The sequence below is a fragment of the Salmo trutta genome, chromosome 22, assembly GCF_901001165.1.
Source record: "Salmo trutta chromosome 22, fSalTru1.1, whole genome shotgun sequence".
Classification (NCBI taxonomy): Eukaryota; Metazoa; Chordata; class Actinopteri; order Salmoniformes; family Salmonidae; genus Salmo; species Salmo trutta.
Window position 1 is genome coordinate 27,058,730 of NC_042978.1, and position 19,369 is coordinate 27,078,098.

General features: G+C 47.2%; 1 protein-coding gene across 3 annotated transcripts in view; it reads left to right on the forward strand.

The window, feature by feature from the left end:
* Window positions 1-17,211, forward strand: part of LOC115158483 (ubiquitin carboxyl-terminal hydrolase 24) — a 38,817-nt gene extending 21,606 nt beyond the window's left edge. For all 3 annotated transcript variants that reach the window (XM_029707480.1, XM_029707481.1, XM_029707482.1), the window contains 40 exons: window positions 26-137; window positions 450-526; window positions 752-892; window positions 1,010-1,063; window positions 1,199-1,381; window positions 1,549-1,758; window positions 1,896-2,069; window positions 2,155-2,240; window positions 2,329-2,437; window positions 2,686-2,841; window positions 2,956-3,149; window positions 5,053-5,275; window positions 5,447-5,609; window positions 5,780-5,941; window positions 6,107-6,177; window positions 6,247-6,407; window positions 6,664-6,725; window positions 6,822-7,013; window positions 7,168-7,427; window positions 8,601-8,846; window positions 8,962-9,060; window positions 9,315-9,397; window positions 9,511-9,652; window positions 9,756-10,084; window positions 10,275-10,396; window positions 10,919-11,060; window positions 11,169-11,319; window positions 11,488-11,583; window positions 11,696-11,913; window positions 12,043-12,250; window positions 12,334-12,423; window positions 12,572-12,674; window positions 12,842-12,960; window positions 13,048-13,161; window positions 13,257-13,322; window positions 13,462-13,528; window positions 13,597-13,675; window positions 13,865-13,940; window positions 14,263-14,460; window positions 14,687-17,211. In XM_029707480.1, coding sequence (XP_029563340.1) covers window positions 26-137; window positions 450-526; window positions 752-892; window positions 1,010-1,063; window positions 1,199-1,381; window positions 1,549-1,758; window positions 1,896-2,069; window positions 2,155-2,240; window positions 2,329-2,437; window positions 2,686-2,841; window positions 2,956-3,149; window positions 5,053-5,275; window positions 5,447-5,609; window positions 5,780-5,941; window positions 6,107-6,177; window positions 6,247-6,407; window positions 6,664-6,725; window positions 6,822-7,013; window positions 7,168-7,427; window positions 8,601-8,846; window positions 8,962-9,060; window positions 9,315-9,397; window positions 9,511-9,652; window positions 9,756-10,084; window positions 10,275-10,396; window positions 10,919-11,060; window positions 11,169-11,319; window positions 11,488-11,583; window positions 11,696-11,913; window positions 12,043-12,250; window positions 12,334-12,423; window positions 12,572-12,674; window positions 12,842-12,960; window positions 13,048-13,161; window positions 13,257-13,322; window positions 13,462-13,528; window positions 13,597-13,675; window positions 13,865-13,940; window positions 14,263-14,460; window positions 14,687-14,749 — 5,601 coding nt within the window. In that variant the 3' untranslated portion in view covers window positions 14,750-17,211. The remainder of the gene's footprint in view (window positions 1-25; window positions 138-449; window positions 527-751; window positions 893-1,009; window positions 1,064-1,198; window positions 1,382-1,548; window positions 1,759-1,895; window positions 2,070-2,154; window positions 2,241-2,328; window positions 2,438-2,685; window positions 2,842-2,955; window positions 3,150-5,052; window positions 5,276-5,446; window positions 5,610-5,779; window positions 5,942-6,106; window positions 6,178-6,246; window positions 6,408-6,663; window positions 6,726-6,821; window positions 7,014-7,167; window positions 7,428-8,600; window positions 8,847-8,961; window positions 9,061-9,314; window positions 9,398-9,510; window positions 9,653-9,755; window positions 10,085-10,274; window positions 10,397-10,918; window positions 11,061-11,168; window positions 11,320-11,487; window positions 11,584-11,695; window positions 11,914-12,042; window positions 12,251-12,333; window positions 12,424-12,571; window positions 12,675-12,841; window positions 12,961-13,047; window positions 13,162-13,256; window positions 13,323-13,461; window positions 13,529-13,596; window positions 13,676-13,864; window positions 13,941-14,262; window positions 14,461-14,686) is intronic.
* The last annotated feature ends 2,158 nt before the right edge of the window (window positions 17,212-19,369 follow it).

Below are 19,369 nucleotides of genomic sequence, written 5' to 3' on the forward strand. Positions count from 1 at the left end.
TAACTTTAGCTGTGTGTGTGTGTAGATGTGTTTTGAGTGGTTCACTAAGGGCCAGCATGATCTGGAGAGTGATGTTCAGCAGCAGCTCTTCAAAGAGAAGATCCTCAAACTGGAGCCCTACGAGATTACTATGAATGGTGAGACACACACAATCACACACACATTTGATACATTATTTCGTTAACATTTTTGTTGATGACCCACTCTCTTTTTAATATTATATACAGTGCATTCGGAAAGTATTCAGACCCCTTGACTTTTCCACATTTTGGTATGTTACAGCCTTATTCTAAAATATGGGGTATTGTGTGTAGATTGATGAGAGAAAATAAATCATTTAATCCATTTTAGAATAAGGCTGTAACGTAACAAAATGTCTGATTACTTTCCGAATGCACTGTAGAGCTTACATAGTGGCTTTAACCAGTGTTTTATTTGGGATATTTCAGGCTTTAATCTGTTTAAGACCTTCTTTGAGAACGTCAACCTGTGTGACCATCGCTTGAAACGCCAGGGGACTCAACTGGTGAGTCAGTCCACGCTGGGGTTGCCAAGGGAGAAGATAGAACTAGTAACCTGTAAAACCATACCATTCTTTGTTACTTTCAAGGATTTTATAAAATGTTATCACATGACGACATGTAGTGGCGTCATGTGTGGGACTTAGAAACCCTAACCCTGTTGTGTGTGTGTGTGTGTGTGTGTGTGTGTGTGTGTGTGTGTGTGTGTGTGTGTGTGTGTGTGTGTGTAGTGTGTGGAGCGGCTAGACCTGGCTGGGATGGACTTTATCTGGCGCATCGCCATGGAAACGCCTGACGAGGAGATCGCTAACGAGGCCATACAGCTGATCATCACATACAGCTACACCAACCTCAACCCCAAGATGAAGAAGGTGTGTGTGTGTGTGTGTGTGTGTGTGTGTGTGTGTGTGTGTGTGTGTGTGTGTGTGTGTGTGTGTTATGTGTAGCAGGACTACAGTCTCTGGTATTCACTCTTTGTGTCTGTGTAGGATTCTGTGTCTTTACACAAGAAGTTCATTGCTGATTGTTACAAACGACTGGAGGTGAGTTCTTCATTCATCACAACTATCAGATGGAATGTGTTTAACTTCTTATATAAGATAATTACATACTATGCTAATAGAGCTTACTGACTTGATGAAATTAAAAGTCTCCTTGCCTTGTTCTTTCTCTCTCAGGCGGCCAGTTCAGCTCTAGGAGGGCCCACGTTGACTCATGCTGTTACCAGGGCAACCAAGATGCTGACCGCAACCACCATGCCGACTGTAGCCACGTCTGTCCAATCACCTTCCAGGTCCACCAAGCTGGTGATCATTGAGAGGCTGCTGCTATTGGCTGAGCGTTATGTCATCACTATCGAGGTAATCCTCTCTCTGGCTCTGACATCACACTGACCAAGCAATTTCAACTGGTTTTCACCCCCAACATATCACCCGTAGTTACAAACTATTTGCATTTGAGTGATGAGAAGGGGGGTGAAAGAACGAGATGGACACATGAAAAGATGACTCTGTGTTTCTATGTGTAGGACCTGTATTCTGTGCCTCGTACCATTCTACCTCACGGAGCGTCGTTCAATGGCCACCCTGTCTCTCTCCATGTCACCTATGAGTCCACCAAAGACACCTTCACCTTGGAGGCCCACAGTAACGAGACTATAGGCAGCATCCGCTGGAAGATTGCTGAGCATCTCAACTGTCCAGTCGACAACGTTCAGATCTTTGCCAACGACAGTGTGGTGAGTGTGTTATTTGTGTCTCTGTAAGCCAAAAGATGAGTGGGGGTGTGTGTGTGTGTGTGTGTGACTGTGTGTGTGTGACTGTGTATCATATGTAACTATATGTGTGTGTTTTGTGTAACTCTCTCTGTCTGTAGTTGACAATGAACCGGGACCAGAAGCTGCTGTCCCAGCTGGGGTTCAGTGATGAGCAGTCTCTGACAGTGAAGAGCTCTGGTACAGGGACACCCTCTGGTGGCAGCTCAGAGTCCTCCGTCTCCGCTTCCTCCTCCAGCTCCGCTGTCTTCAACTCAGCCTATGCTATGGAACAGGTACGCCACACACATGCGCGCACATGTATATAGAAACACGTTGAGTTAATGTTTGATTATGTGCTAACGGTGTATATGTGTGTAGGAGAAGTCCCTTCCAGGTGTTGTCATGGCGTTGGTGTGTAACGTGTTTGAGATGCTCTACCAGCTGGCCAACCTGGACGAACCACGGTGAGTTACTCACGCAGATACTTCAAGGATCTGAACCTGACTCCCGAATGGTCAGACATGTATATCGTTCTGTGTGTGTGTATTCCAGGATAATTCTGCGTGTGCGTAAGCTGCTGCTGCTGATCCCAACAGACCCAGAGGTTCAGGACGCTCTAGATAACTTTGTTCCCAAAGAGTCCAGTGTCTGGAGTCACCAGGTACATATATATTAACTAGTTCTATAGCTACTAACACATCAGTACTATTCTATTCTAGTCCTGTACTAACAACCATCAGGTCGGGCCCAGTGGGTAAGGCTGTGTTTAGGTTGAAATTATGATGAGAGTTAAACTCCTCTGACCTGAGCGTGTGTGTGTGTGTGTGTGTGTGTGTGTGTGTGTGTGTGTGTGTGTGTGTGTGTGTGTGTGTGTGTGTGTGTGTGTGTGTGTGTGTGTGTGTCCTGTAGAAGACATTGTTCACCCTGGGTCAGGGGTCAGGCTCTCGGTCTCCGTCTCTGGGTTCTAAGCAGCAGCACCAGCCCAGTGCTGCCTCCATCTTGGAATCACTCTTCAGATCCTCTGCTCCCGGGATGTCCACCTTCAGAGTCCTCTACAACCTAGAGGTACACACACACACTAAATATATACACACACACACACACAAAATATAAACACACACAACACTCATATTTGTGCACGGACACATTTCTTCCTTTGAAATCTCTCTCTCTCAATAGGTGTTGAGTTCTAAGTTGATGCCGACCTCAGATGATGAGATGGCTAAGACCAGTGTCAAGTCTTTCTGTGAGAACTTCCTGAAAGCAGGAGGACTCAGTTTGGTGGTGAACGTGATGCAGCGGGACTCTATTCCCTCTGAGGTGGACTATGAGACCAGACAGGGAGTCTACTCCATCTGTCTACAACTGGCCAGGTATACACACACACACACACACACACACACAGCACATATGTTTTTCTAGCCTTGTGGGGAGCTAACATTTATTTCCATTCAAAATCATATTTTCCCTAACATTTAACTCCTAAACTGAACTCCTTAGCCTAAAATAGCTTTTGCCCTCATGGGGACATGGGAAATGTTCCCACGAGGGAGAGGTTTTCCTTGTTTTGCTATCCTTGTGGGGACTTCTGGGGATTTCTGGTATCCACGAGGATAGCAATACAAGCCCACACAAACACAAATATATATATATATACTGCTCAAAAAAATAAAGGGAACACTTAAACAACACATCCTAGATCTGAATGGAAGAAATAATCTTATTAAATACTTTTTTCTTTACATAGTTGAATGTGCTGACAACAAAATCACACAAAAAATAATCAATGGAAATCCAATTTATCAACCCATGGAGGTCTGGATTTGGAGTCACACTCAAAATTAAAGTGGAAAACCACACTACAGGCTGATCCAACTTTGATGTAATGTCCTTAAAACAAGTCAAAATGAGGCTCAGTAGTGTGTGTGGCCTCCACATGCCTGTATGACCTCCCTACAACGCCTGGGCATGCTTCTGATGAGGTGGCGGATGGTCTCCTGAGGGATCTCCTCCCAGACCTGGACTAAAGCATCCGCCAAGTCCTGGACAGTCTGTGGTGCAACGTGGCGTTGGTGGATGGAGCGAGACATGATGTCCCAGATGTGCTCAATTGGATTCAGGTCTGGGGAACGGGCGGGCCAGTCCATAGCATCAATGCCTTCCTCTTGCAGGAACTGCTGACACACTCCAGCCACATAAGGTCTAGCATTGTCTTGCATTAGGAGGAACCCAGGGCCAACCGCACCAGCATATGGTCTCACAAGGGGTCTGAGGATCTCATCTCGGTACCTAATGGCAGTCAGGCTACCTCTGGCGAGCACATGGAGGGCTGTGCGGCCCCCCCCAAAGAAATGCCACCCCACACCATGACTGACCCACTGCCAAACCGGTCATGCTGGAGGATGTTGCAGGCAGCAGAACGTTCTCCACGGCGTCTCCAGACTCTGTCACGTGCTCAGTGTGAACCTGCTTTCATCTGTGAAGAGCACAGGGCGCCAGTGGCGAATTTTCCAATCTTGGTGTTCTCTGGCAAATGCCAAACGTCCTGCACGGTGTTGGACTGTAAGCACAACCCCCACCTGTGGACGTCGGGCCCTCATACCACCCTCATGGAGTCTGTTTCTGACCGTTTGAGTAGACACATGCACGTTTGTGGCCTGCTGGAGGTCATTTTGCAGGGCTCTGGCAGTGATCCTCCTGCTCCTCTTTGCACAAAGGCGGAGGTAGCGGTCCTGCTGCTGGGTTGTTGCCCTCCTACGGCCTCCTCCATGTCTCCTGATGTACTGGCCTGTCTCCTGGTAGGGCCTCCATGCTCTGGACACTACGCTGACAGACACAGCAAACCTTCTTGCCACTCCTCGCATTGATGTGCCATCCTGGATGAGCTGCACTACCTGAGCCACTTGTGTGGGTTGTAGACTCCGTCTCATGCTACCACTAGAGTGAAAGCACCGCCAGCATTCAAAAGTGACCAAAACATCAGCCAGGAAGCATAGGAACTGAGAAGTGGTCTGTGGTCCCCACCTGCAGAACCACTCCTTTATTGGGGGTGTCTTGCTAATTACCTATAATTTACACCTGTTGTCTATTCCATTTGCACAACAGCATGTGAAATTTATTGTCAATCAGTGTTGCTTCCTAAGTGGACAGTTTGATTTCACAGAAGTGTGATTGACTTGGAGTTACATTGTGTTGTTTAATTGTTCCCTTTATTTTTTTGAGCAGTGTACATTGTTAGAGAGGTTGAATGTGATTGGATCTTCCTTTTCCCTGCAGGTTCTTATTGGTTGGCCAAAGTATGCCATCGTTGCTGGATGATGATGTCATCCGAGAGGGCGACACGCTATCTAGTCGGCCATTCCGTAACGCAGGGCGACCGGGGAGACAGCTGTCGCTGTGTGGAACGCCTGAGAAGAGCTCCTATAGACAGATGTCTCTGTCTGAACGCTCCTCCATCAGAGTAGAGGAGATCATCCCTGCTGCACGTGTAGCTATACAGGTACACACACACCTCTAATGCATACCTACCACACACACACACACACCTCTAATGCATACCTAACACACACACACACACACACACCTCTAATGCATACCTAACACACACACACCTCTAATGCATACCTAATACACACACACACACACCTCTAACCCTGTCTCTCCTCTGTAGACCATGGAGGTGGGGGACTTCACCTCGACGGTGGCGTGTTTCATGCGTCTAACCTGGGCAGCAGCTGCCGGCCGATTGGACCTCGTCGGCAGTCCTCAGCCAATCAGACCTGAACACAGCTCACTCCTCCCCCTCGTGGTCCGCAGCCGTGTTAGCAGCACTGGTGAGACCACACACACGCGCACACACACAGAGACACACACACACACAAGAAACTGATGGATAATAATGGCACCGACAGCCTGAATTATCAGCAATGAAATGGATTATCGCCTGTTACTCTGGTATTCTGATTGTTTTGCCTTCTACTGATGTCTGTTTCTCTTTCTACAGGAAGTAACTGCAGCTCCAGCAGTGAGGGTGAGGCGCCGCCCACAGCGTTGCATGCTGGGATATGTGTGAAGCAGCAGAGTGTTTCTATTAAAGACTGCATCATCGCTAGAGAGGCCCTGTCTCTACTGGTCACCTGCCTACAGCTACGAACACAGCAGCTAGGTAACACGTCGCGCACACACACACACACACACACACACATACTCTGTCTCTACTGGTCACCTGCCTACAGCTACGAACACAGCAGCTAGGTAACACACACACACGCACGCGCACACACACACTATCTTGTGAAGACCGAATGGTAACAGTGTTTCTCTCTATCAGGGTCATTCTACAACCTCCCCTGTGTCAGCGACTTCATCATCGACATCCTGCTGGGATCAGCCAGTGGAGAGGTAGCTGGGGTGTTGGGGGGTGTGAGGTGAGACTGAGTGTGTGTCTTATAACCCGTGTCTCTATGTCAGATCCGGCGCGTGGCGTGTGACCAGCTGTACACTCTGAGCCAATCGGACACGTCTGCATTCCCTGAGATCATCAAGCCTAACGTGTTCCTGCTGCAAGTCGTCCTCACCTCCCAGCTGCCCCTCTGGAGCCCCACGTCTGTCATGAGAGGAGTCAACCAGAGGTACACACACACACCTGTTGTCGTTGCTGCTGGGAGGCAGTAGGAAGTTATGTTTGACAACAGATGGTGCCAAATTATCTGTGACCAATGATAGATTGACTAAATGGAAAATCTAATTGGAAGCTGATATGTAGTGTCATATAGCTATAGTTGGTTATAAATGTATTTGGATGTATAGCGCAAGGGCCCATTTTGTTCAGTGTGTGTCTGTCTATCTGTCTATATCTGAGTGTATAATATTGTTCTGTCTGTCCAGGTTGCTGTCTCAGTGTACTGAGTACTTTGAACTGCGATGTCAACTATTGGATGATCTGACCAGTGAGTTTACAACACGCGCGCACACACACACACGCACCAACAGTTTTCCAACACTGTCATTGACGCATGAGGAATGCTCCTGTCCCCCTCCCTCAGGTTCGGAGATGGAGGTGTTGTCAGTGAGTGCGGTGGCCATGTTGGAAGATGAGATCAGCTGGTTGGATAACTTTGAGCCCAGCTGGAGCTCTGAGATGGAGACCAGTGAGGCTGACAACATCCTGCAGGCTGGACACCTCCGCCTCATCAAAACACTACTGTCGCTCTGTGGCACCGAGAAGGAACATCTGGGTGAGAACACACACAAGCATGTTTTGAGATTTTGATTGGGAGGTCGTACGGCCATCTGGAGCTCGTAGACGGTGTGTGTTCTGAAGTCTCTGTCTGTGTGTGTGTGTGTGTGTGTGTGTGTGTGTGTGTGTGTGTGTGTGTGTGTTCTCCGCAGGTCCCTCTCTGATCCAGCAGCTGTTGGATGACTTCCTGTTCCGAGCGTCCCGCATCATCCTGAACACGTCTGACCCCGCCTCTAGCTCCCCCCCCAGTCACGACTTCCACCCCAAGTGCAGCACGGCCAGCAGCAGACTGGCAGCCTACGAGGTGCTGGTGATGCTGGCAGACAGCTCTGTGGCCAACCTACAGCTCATCACCAGAGAACTGCTGTCCATGCACCACCAGTCAGACCCCTCGCTCAGCAAGGAGTTTGACGTGAGTCTCCCACACATGCTTGCATACACACACACACAACAAAGAAACAGAGGTGAATGGAGAATTGCGTGATAGAACTGAAGTGTTAGGGGTGCATGAGAACTGAAGTGTTAGAGGTGCGTGATAGAACTGAAGTGTTAGAGGTGCGTGATAGAACTGAAGTGTTAGGGGTGCATGAGAACTGAAGTGTTAGAGGTGCGTGATAGAACTGAAGTGTTAGAGGTGCGTGATAGAACTGAAGTGTTAGAGGTGCGTGATAGAACTGAAGTGTTAGAGGTGCGTGATAGAACTGAAGTGTTAGAGGTGCGTGAGAACTGAAGTGTTAGAGGTGCGTGATAGAACTGAAGTGTTAGAGGTGCGTGATAGAACTGAAGTGTTAGAGGTGCGTGATAGAACTGAAGTGTTAGAGGTGCGTGATAGAACTGAAGTGTTAGAGGTGCGTGATAGAACTGAAGTGTTAGAGGTGCGTGATAGAACTGAAGTGTTAGAGGTGCGTGATAGAACTGAAGTGTTAGAGGTGCGTGAGAACTGAAGTGTTAGGGGTGCGTGAGAACTGAAGTGTTAGGGGTGCGTGATAGAACTGAAGTGTTAGAGGTGCGTGATAGAACTGAAGTGTTAGAGGTGCGTGATAGAACTGAAGTGTTAGAGGTGCGTGATAGAACTGAAGTGTTAGAGGTGCGTGAGAACTGAAGTGTTAGAGGTGCGTGATAGAACTGAAGTGTTAGAGGTGCGTGATAGAACTGAAGTGTTAGAGGTGCGTGATAGAACTGAAGTGTTAGAGGTGCGTGATAGAACTGAAGTGTTAGAGGTGCGTGATAGAACTGAAGTGTTAGAGGTGCGTGATAGAACTGAAGTGTTAGAGGTGCGTGATAGAACTGAAGTGTTAGAGGTGCGTGAGAACTGAAGTGTTAGGGGTGCGTGAGAACTGAAGTGTTAGGGGTGCGTGATAGAACTGAAGTGTTAGAGGTGCGTGATAGAACTGAAGTGTTAGAGGTGCGTGATAGAACTGAAGTGTTAGAGGTGCGTGATAGAACTGAAGTGTTAGAGGTGCGTGATAGAACTGAAGTGTTAGAGGTTTAGAACGTTGTATGAAAGGCTAATAGGTCTTCTTGATATAGTCAGTCTACCTTCAACGTGTCTTTCTCTTCTGTTCGCTCTGTGCCCCTCTCTCAGTTCCTCCCGCCGGTGGACAGTTGTTCTGTGTCGGGGTTCGTAGGGTTAAAGAACGGTGGAGCCACCTGCTATATGAATGCTGTGTTCCAGCAGCTGTACATGCAGCCTGGCCTGGCTGAGGCCTTTCTGTCTATAGAGGACGACACGGAGCAGCCAGACGAGAGTGTTTTCTGTCAGGTCCAGTCTCTGTTCGGACACCTGATGGAGAGTAGGCTGCAGTACTACGTCCCTGAGAACTTCTGGAAGGCATCTAAACATGCGCACGCACTACACACACACACACACTCATTCTAATACACAGCACATACCCAACTGACTACCATGTTTGGGTCAGAAATAACAGCTGTACGTGTTTCTGTAGATCTTTAAGATGTGGAATAAGGAGCTGTATGTACGGGAGCAGCAGGATGCCTATGAGTTCTTCACTTCACTGGTGGACCAGTTGGACGAGCATCTCAAGGTAACACACAATAGCAAAAGGCACTTGTCTTTTCCCACTAGCACTGACTTTGCTGATAAATACTTTGTGGAGGGAAAATGTACTTGATACGATTGTGATGTGTTGTCTCAACTAGCTAGTTTATGACTAAAATGTCAAATGTAATGTAACACGCACTCTCCACTATTCACATCTACTTAACACGTGTGTACTACAATGTAACACAACACACACCTTTATTATTATAGAGATGTTGGGTCTGTCTTGTGTTTCAGAAAATCGGCCGTGAGCAGATCTTCAAGAATACTTTCCAGGGAATCTTCTCTGATCAGAAGATCTGCAAAGACTGTCCTCACCGGTGAACACACACACACACACACACACACACACACACACACACACACACACACACAAACAAAGGCAGCCATCACGTATAAACTCCTAACTATAACCTGTGACCCCTGATCATAGATATGAGCGAGAGGAGACGTTTATGGCGCTGAACCTGGGTGTGACTTCCTGTCAGAGTCTGGAGATCTCATTGGACCAGTTTGTCAGGGGGGAGGTGCTAGAAGGAACCAACGCCTACTACTGCGAAAAGTGCAAGGAGAAGGTGTGTGTGTGTGTCTTAATGTGTGTGTAAAGAGGGTGTTTATTAAGTCGCTGTCCAGTGTTGTGTGTACATGTATGTTAACGTGGTGTGCGTATCTCTCCAGCGTACCACAGTGAAGCGGACCTGCATAAAGTCCCTACCCAGTGTTCTCTGTATCCATCTGATGCGCTTCGGTTTCGACTGGGAGAGCGGACGCTCCATCAAATACGACGAGCAGATCAGGTTTCCCTGGGTGCTGAACATGGAGCCCTACACAGTGTCTGGCATGGCTCGTCAGGATGGGGGGGCGGAGGGGGGAGACGGCCGGGGCGAGGCAGGGGGCTCACCCAGGAAGAAGGTGACCATCTCAGAGAACTACGAACTGGTGGGAGTTGTAGTCCACAGTGGACAGGCACATGCTGGACACTACTACTCCTTCATCAAGGACAGACGGTAAGAGAGACACACACACACACACACACACACACACACACACACACACACACACAAACACACAAACACTTAAGTATCATAAAAAATATCTCACGTTTAAGACAAGTACTTGTACTTTTAACACAAATGATCAACTTATCATCCTGTCCTCTCCCTCTCTGCTCTCCCTCCTTTCCTCTCCTGTCCTCAGCAGTGCTAGGGGAAGGTGGTATAAGTTTAATGACAACGTGGTCGAGGAGTTTGATATGAATGACGAGACTCTGGAGTACGAGTGCTTTGGAGGAGAGTACCGGCCTAAAGTCTACGACCAGTGTAAGTCCTATTTAACAGGTAGACCAAGTAGTGGATGTCAACAAAACATTCTCAGCAGCAAAAGTTGTGATGTCCCTCGGGTAGCGTCCTTGGTACCCCTCTCTTCCAGTTCCTTCTGTACATTAGTGGTAATATGTAATTTGGGCGACCCGACCAAATTCACATAGAAATGGGAGTTATAGATCAATCATTCCATTTGAAAGCAAGTCTAAGAAGCAGTATATCTGTTCTATGTTCAGTATTTCTATGCTTCCCTTAAGTTTTGTTTTTGTGTCTTTTACTTTCGGTTTTGTACACCAGCTGGAACAAGAATGTTTTTCACAGTGGTTTAGATGGTACAATGATTCTCTACACTATACTATCTTATTTTGTAACATAAACTGAAATTTGGCGAACAATTAGAGTTTTAGCAACCAGTAAATGGTGGAGCGATTTCTGCGTAGTGCACCTTTAATGACATGAAAGATCAAACATCCCATTCTAGGTGTGTGTGTTGGTCTGTATCTGTGTGTGTGTGTGTAGCTAACCCCTACCCTGACGTGCGGCGCCGGTATTGGAACGCCTACATGTTGTTCTACCAGAGGATCAGTGACCAGAACTCTCCTGTCCTTCCCAAGAAGAGCAGAGTCAGCGCCATGAGGCAAGAGGCAGAAGACCTCACACTGTGAGTCTCACACACACACACACACACACACACACACACACACAGTCTAAATATACACAACTCATACACCCACACAACTCACACTTTAACCCTCTCTCTCCCATGTAGTTCAGCACCCTCTAGCCCAGATGTCAGTCCCCAGTCGTCCCCTCGGCCCCCCAGGGCCAACAATGACCGTCTCTCTGTCCTGACCCGCCTCGTACGGAAGGGAGAGAAGAAAGGACTGTTTGTGGAGAAGATGCCTGCTAGGATCTACCAGGTAAATACACTGGTTCAGTGGACCACGGTTTTTTATCAATAACCTTGCTTGAGACCTGAAGAGTTTAATAGCACACTGTGTTCATGCTTAGGCTTTAGCTATAAAAAGCTAACAGACTCTCTTGTGGTACACAGACAAACTTCTCTCTCTGTTTGTCTTTGTGTGTAGATGGTGAGAGATGAGAACCTGAAGTTTATGAAGAACAGAGATGTGTACAACAGCGACTACTTCAACTTCACTCTGTCACTGGCCTCCGTCAACGCGGTACGTGTTTGACTGTGTGTGTGTGTAGGATAAACAGAGACGGTGTCAGCATAATTCAAGTTGTGCCTGCCTCTCCAAACTGTTCTTATAAGCAGTGTGTGTTGTACTGCAGACGAAGTTGAAGCACCCAGCCTACCAGGCCATGGCCAGAGAGAGTCTCCAGTTGGCGGTCCATTTCCTGTTCCACACCTACCTCCACACCAAGAAGAAGCTGCGGGTGGACACCGAGGAGTGGATGGCTACGGTGGAGGTGCTGCTGTCTAAAAGCAGTGAAGCCTGTCACTGGATGGCTCAGTACCTGGTGGGACCTGAGGGACGAGAGATCACCAAGTCAGTACAACTATAATACTACTACACTCCACACAGAACCACTGCAGTACTAACATAACACTACTGCTTATAGCACTTACATTACTACTCATCAATCCAACTGATCTTCTCTTTCTCTCCTCCCCCCAGGGTGTGTTTGTTGGAGTGTGGGGTGAGGGAGGTGAGGGTCGTAGTGGCAGCCATCTTGGAGAAAACCTTAGAGAGTGCGCTCCACTTCGCTGACTCTGGATTGGACAGCCTGACCGACGCGCTCCTCTCCCTATTGGACAAAGACGTTCCTGAGAACGTCAAACACTGCAACCAATACTTCAGCCTCTTCAGCAACTTTGCTCAGAGGGTAACACACACAAGCACCATATGAACACATTACATGCACACATAGACAGACCCACTCTGATATCCAGTATCTCTTTCTCCCAGGGCTCTGGTCCGTGCCAGTTGTTGTTGAAACACTCAGCGTATCGCAGGATGCTCATCTTCCTCCTCGGACCCAACAGACAGAACAACCAGGTACATGCACACACACTCAGTTCCTGCTCATCTGCAGAGAAATGGATATGACAGGATGTTGTTGTTGATGGTTCTGGAAGCTCATCACCTTTTTCCCACTCCCTCTATCTTGCGTCCTCTCTATCTCTCTTTCGTTCTCTCGCTCTAGAATCGGAGGTGGAGTCCAGCCCAGGCCAGAGAGTTCCTGCACCTGCACTCCACTCTGGCCCTGATAACTCTCCACTCAGACCTCAACACACAGCACACACATGGTAACACACATACACACACACACACACACACACACACACACACACACACACACACACACACACAGAGTGCACACATGGTAACACACACAAAGACACATTACCACAGTTAGGATGCTTCCATAATACGCTGATGTGTGTAACCTGACGTGATTGTGTGTTTTTCTCAGATCAAGGTGTGTGTAAGCTGAATGTGAGCAGTGTCCCTGCCTCCTCCACCCTCCTCCAGCTCAACGCTGACATCATGGCCTCGCTCTTCACCCCCGAGGGACAGCCTTACCTGCTGGAGGTAACATACAGTCTCATGTGCACACACACACACATTGACGCATCTATATGGAAGAGGTTGTATTTGTAACTTTTTCCGTGTGTGTAGGTGATGTTTGCTGTGCGGGAGTTGTCCGGCCCTCTGACTGTGCTGATAGAGATGATGACGTACTGCTCCTTCTGTAACGAACCCTTCTCCCTGGGAGTACTACAGCTGCTCAAGGTAAGAACTACAACTCCCAGCATTAAACAAATCCATTATCACAGATAACTACAAATCCCAGCACAAAACGCATCCAATACCGTGTGTGTGTGTAGACTCAGTTGGAGACCGCTCCGCCCCATGAGCTGAAGAACGTGTTCCAGCTGCTGCAGGAGCTGCTGGTGAGTGACAGCTGGCAATCAAACCTTTCTGCGTGTCCTTGGAAACACACTGAATAATGCCAGCTCCAGACTGCGTGTGTAATGTGTGTGTGTGTGTGTGTGTGTGTGTGTGTGTGTGTGTGTGTGTGTGTGTTCTCAGGTGGTGGAGGATCCTCTTCAGACTCAGAGACTGAAGTACGCCTTCGAGTCAGAGAAAGGCCTGCTAGGTAGGCTACCTTCCACCCTTCACTGGGCTTTTGTGTGTGCGTGTGTGACTCTGTTCTCTTGTTTGCAGCATTGATGCACCAGAGTAACAATGTGGACAGCAGCCGCTGCTATCAGTGTGTCAAGTTCCTGGTTACCCTGGCACAGAAGTGAGTTTCTCCAGAGACCGTTTTGAGAAATATGTTCATGTCGCCACAATTGTCTCAGGCTGAAAATATTGAATGGGGGTAGATTTGACTGTTGCCGCAAATACATCAAAGTAATGCACATTTTTCAGTTCTGTGAAAACCTCTCATTTCACACTTCCTGGTTTCACCACAACGTGTGTCTGTCTCCAGGTGTGTTCCTGCTAAGGACTATTTTAAAGATCTGTCTGGTCACTGGAGCTGGGCAGTGCAATGGCTGCAGAAAAAGGCAAGCATCAAGCACAATATAACACACATAATCCAGCAGACTATTTCAGACCTGTCTCTCATATGTACGTGTGAGTCACAGGAGGCTGCTGAGGGGAGGACAGATCATAATAATGCCCGGAAAAGAGCCAATGGAATGGCATCAAACACCTGAACTATGAGTTTGATGTATATGATACCATTACACTTACTTCAGTCATTACCACGAGCACGTCCTCCCCAATTAAGGTGCCACCAACCTCCTGTGGTGTGAGTGTACATGCGTGTGTGTGTGTGTGGGAAAGTAGAGTATGCGTTAGAGTAACAGTGTGTTTCTCTGTCAGATGTCGGAACACTACTGGACTCCTCAGAGCAACGTGTCCAATGAGACGTCCACAGCCAAAACATTCCAGCGCACCATCTCAGCCCAGGACACGCTGGCCTACGCCACTGCACTGCTCAACGAGAAGGAGCCGTCTGGCAGCAGCAACGGCTCTGACGGTAGTCCAGCCAACGAGAACGCCGACCGCAGCCTCCGACAGGTACACAGTCTGACAGTGTGTTTATGGAAAACTTCAGAGGTAGAATGTATAAAGAGAACAGTAACAGCCCAAGAATAGAGATATTGTCACTTCTCAGAACGGGCCTCTAAATCTAGGCTGGAGAGTTTCGTATGAATCGATTTCATAAAAACTATATCTACATATCTCTTTACTCTGAAATGCCACATCTCATGTAATCCTTCTCCCCCCTCTCTCTTTATCTCAGGGTTCCGAGTCTCCCATGATGCTTGGTGATTCAAAGAGTGATCTGGAGGACGTTGACCCTTAGATCCTCCTATCAGACACAATGACAAGACCGCACGGCTTCATACAGCCAATCAAAGACTGCTTTTCACCTCTGATTGGCCAGAATATGGAGGGAGAGGGGCCCGCTACAGCCAATCAGAACACTTATTCTCCTGGTAGCTGGGGTAACAAAGGATGCGTGAATAATCATGTGACTTTCTGCCAGACCAGACTAATGGAATCAGAGCTGGAGGAGAGTTTAGAGACCTGACTAATGGATTACAAAGCAGTTTGTTCTCTTACTGGGAGTCTGAAATGTCACCCAGTGGAGACTGGTGGGAGGAGCTATAGGAGGACAGGCTTATTGTAATTGCTGAAATGGAACGGCGTCAAACATGTGATTTCCATATGTTTGATACCGTTCCATAGATTCCTTTCCAGCCACTACAATGAGCCGGTCCTCCTATAGCTCCTCCCACCAGCCTCCACTGGCGTCACCCTGTTGCTTATAATCCACTACTTTTGACCAAAGGTTCAGTGACATATGTAGTGCTCTATATATAGGCAATAGGGTGTCTTCAGATGTAGCCAGTATTGTCTCACAAGGAAGGGACGGGGTTGTTGGTTTTTTAAGTTGTTGCTCATATTTGCCTATGTAACTAAATAGACATTCATTATTGTAAAGAGCTGTTCCATAGCTGTAATTTGAAGTGTAAGATATTTTAAAGTGTCCTGTGCTCCAGTCTGTAGAGGTGTGTATGTGTGAGGCTGTGGTATAAGGTATAACCTGCGCTGGAGGAAGTGACACACACGTTTAACCGGGGTTTTTAAGTATGCACTTTATAGTCCACCCCAGTCTATATTGAAGTAGAGAAGCAGGGATTATGTGTGCTAGACCAGCTTAACCACCCTCCTCACACACCTCCTTTTATCACATCAAACTGAGTTGTCAATGCTTTACACACACACACAGCTGATACCTCCTCCATAGAGAACACGTGCTCCTATGGCTGTGTCTATCACTCCACTAACCACAGTGGGATTTATGGTAATGCGGTCTATGGAGGGTTCTAGAACACAAACGGAACCAAGCCAAGGAACCAATCTGCGCTCTCCTCCCCGTCCAGCTGATGAACAGTGACTCACAGTGCTGGATTTTAGTTATTTTTTTTGTTTCGTTTGTTTATCAGTTGACATCACTGTACTCATGCCTTATGCCACCACAGCTGCCCTTTGACACAGACACACACAAGACAGCAGAGGGTCAACGTGCCAACCAGAGGTGAGATCAGAAGCAAGTTTAATTTTGGGTGCCAATGAAATACTCTCCCTCTTATATACACACACACACACACACACACACACACGTGCAGCGTACCCTCTGTGCTTGATGATTACATTATCATTATTCAGGAGCTTATTTGCAAACTGGGTTTCTCTTTCTTTGCCTTTGTTTATCTTTGCCATTGGGACACACAGAGGGGGCATGACCTCTGACACCTAAACCCCTCTTATTGACATCACAAAGTTCAAGGCTGACCATGGTACTGCAGGCATTGTTGCAGAAAACAAGATCCCCCATTATAGCGAATGGGAATATGGCAATCTTCATGTAATAAAAAATGGAAGACAATCATGGTACCAATAATTGCTTCTATTACACCAGATATATGTCCTTGTACCGATTCTTTTAAAATTGTATAGTAGCCTGCAATACCCTGCTCTGCCTTCAACTTGAGAGTCGATGAGAGGGGGCAGCACTGAGCTAGCCTGCAACGTAACTCAAACTGCACATGTTGTCTACATAAATCTCCCACATGAGACACCATCTTAACGACTTCCTTAGCTTCAAATGCGCTATTGAATCTTCACATAGGAATGAATAGTGTCATGTGATCGATTGCTTTGTCCATTCATATATATGTCATTGCTCTGACATCAAACAACCCCACTCTGACCACTAACCTCTTGACCTAGCCCAACCCCTGGGAGAATTCAAGTGCCTTCATCTCCCAACTCCCCTCACCTCTCATCCCTCTTCACGCCTCAGGCCCTTGTCCCTCCTCTCACCCCAATCCCATACCTGTCCACAGATGACTTGCTATAAAGAACTGTGTGAATGTGTGACCATGCTGCGTATTGTCCTGGTCTCAGAAGACTGTGTCAGAGTGGTCAGGTGTGCCAGTGACACAGCACTCCCCACTCACAGTGCAGAATGTTGTTTGACCCTCAGCAGCACCTGTAGTCCTTCTCAACTGTACCAACTAATCAATAATTTATTTTTTATCTGCGTGATAAGGGAGGGGTGAGGAAGGAGGGAAGGAATGACATGGATCCAGGATTTTATTCTGTCAGTTTGTCTGCTTTGAGCATTACTCCTGCTGATGGCCAGTCCGCTGAGGCAGAACCCTGCATGTTGAATCCCTGTTGAATCCCAGTTTTCATTTGTACATCAGAGTTTGATTATGGGGAAATTTGATATAAAATAAACTGGAATGCACAGCCTTTTGTACACTTTGTGTTCTTTGTGTGTCTGTGTGAAGCAGGAGTGATCACAGTAAAATATAAAATCACTGTTTATTTCAGGTCAAGCTAGTTGCAGTATGGGATAGTTGTGAGAGGAATGGAGGACCAGAGGCACAGAACCAGAGTCAGTAATCTGGTTGGTCAGGAGCTCAAGAGGGGGCAGGGCCACAGATCCTGACCTTGTCATCAGTGGAACAGAGTGAAGGCTGAGAAAAGGGAGAAAAATGAGTCTAGAAGATTATCTCTCCCTGAAGCTACATCACATCGTCAATATACAGTCATGATCATCTTACTTCCTAGTAATACTACATATTAGTATGTTGCAAGTGTGTGTATACAGTACATGGTGTTCTTCTCCCCTGCAGCAGCATCAATGCTGTCTTCAGTTCCTCTCCTCTGGGCTCTGAGAGATCAACACCACCTGACAGAAACACAAGCTAAGATTTGATTATGCGATTTGTTTACCCTGTGCACACTCATTTTGTGTTTATGTCTCTGGGAAAGACAGTGGAGACAAAGACCACACGCTACTACTACATCACAGTTGTATAAACCTCCATCCTATTCAACACTTTCTCTCTTTTATAAACAGATGCAAGGTGGTTCAGTGTTTGCTTGATGGTAACCTTACCTGAGACCTGAAAACTTGTGTTGGCTGCCTCCTCGAGGTAAGTTCTTGTTTTACCTTTGCCTAAACACACACCTGTATGTCCTTACGTTAGGGTAGCACTGGAATAGGCTCCATCCTGAGTCATAACAAACAGACCAACTAACGACACACACAGCCCCGCCATACTGCTACCCTAAACCTGACCCCTGACCTCTAACCGTAACCCACTATCAGGGACAGCCTTAGGATGCAGCCTAGTTTACCCAGGGTCAATCACAGGTGCTGTATTAGCTAAGATTTGATCTATTAGAGTTAGCTAAGCTATACTAATGTATGTGTTAGTTCTAAGTTAGACTGTTGTCTCTGGGTCAAACACTGAAGGTGAGGGAGAGGAGAAAAGGAAGAGGGGGAGAGAGGGCAGACAGTTCCACTCTGCTGGTTCTCACAGCCTGCAGACAACTGTAGAGCAGGGGTTGTGTGTGTGTGTGTATGTTGGCTAGTGTGTCACCTTGCCCAAGGCCCACAGCTCAGCTCCCCAACTCTCTGTCCTATTTTCCTCTCTCCTTGAGAAAGCATTTACTTCAAGTGTAAGTGAGGTTAGAACAGAACAAAGAAACTGAGTAATAACACACTGTACTTAGTCCAACTGAGACAAGAACCACTCGGAGATCTTTGGCTATTCATTTACTAAAGTTGATCATGACATCACAGTCAAACAGGAAGTGCAACAGTGGATAGAATGGAACCCTGCAGCAATGGGGCAAAGAGAGAGAGAATAATGCTGTGGATAACTGTGTGCTGTGACAACAAGCGTCTAGTGCTGTAACAACAAGGCACTTCTGGTTGAGATCTTCTGTCTATCCTGATGTCAGCTGTGTGAATAGAAATAATCCATGGTGCATACATGACCACAGAAACACACCTGCACTCACACACTGGAGAATGACACAACCTCCCCAAGCAGTCACAGCACTGCACTCACACACTGGAGAATGACACAACCTCCCCAAGCAGTCACAGCACTGCACTCACACACTGGAGAATGACACAACCTCCCCAAGCAGTCACAGCACTGCACTCACACACTGGAGAATGACACAACCTCCCCAAGCAGTCACAGCACAAACAGCTAATGGAGTCCAAAGCAGCAAAAAAGTCAGACAGTGGTTTTAAAGGCTGGGTTATCCATTTGGACTGGTAATAAAGGCTGAGTGCTGCTGCATAGAGAATGCTTAGTGCTGGGTAGATGCTGCCAGCTGGCCTCGCTGCCTGGTGTAGCTCAGTGTGCCACTACAAATATATGGGCATCAAGCGGACTTCAAAAGTGACATAAACAACTTCAGGTGGTGGAAAGTAAGAAAAATATATATATTTGTTATATATGTCTTTATAGGAGTGCAGTGTATCACACTGTAGTAGTCTTAATAGTAGCATTATAAACACACTCCTCATTCTTCAAACAAATATGTAAACCTGTCATGTTAACATGTAAACAACGCTGAGGCGCCCAACCCCTTACAGCCCCTC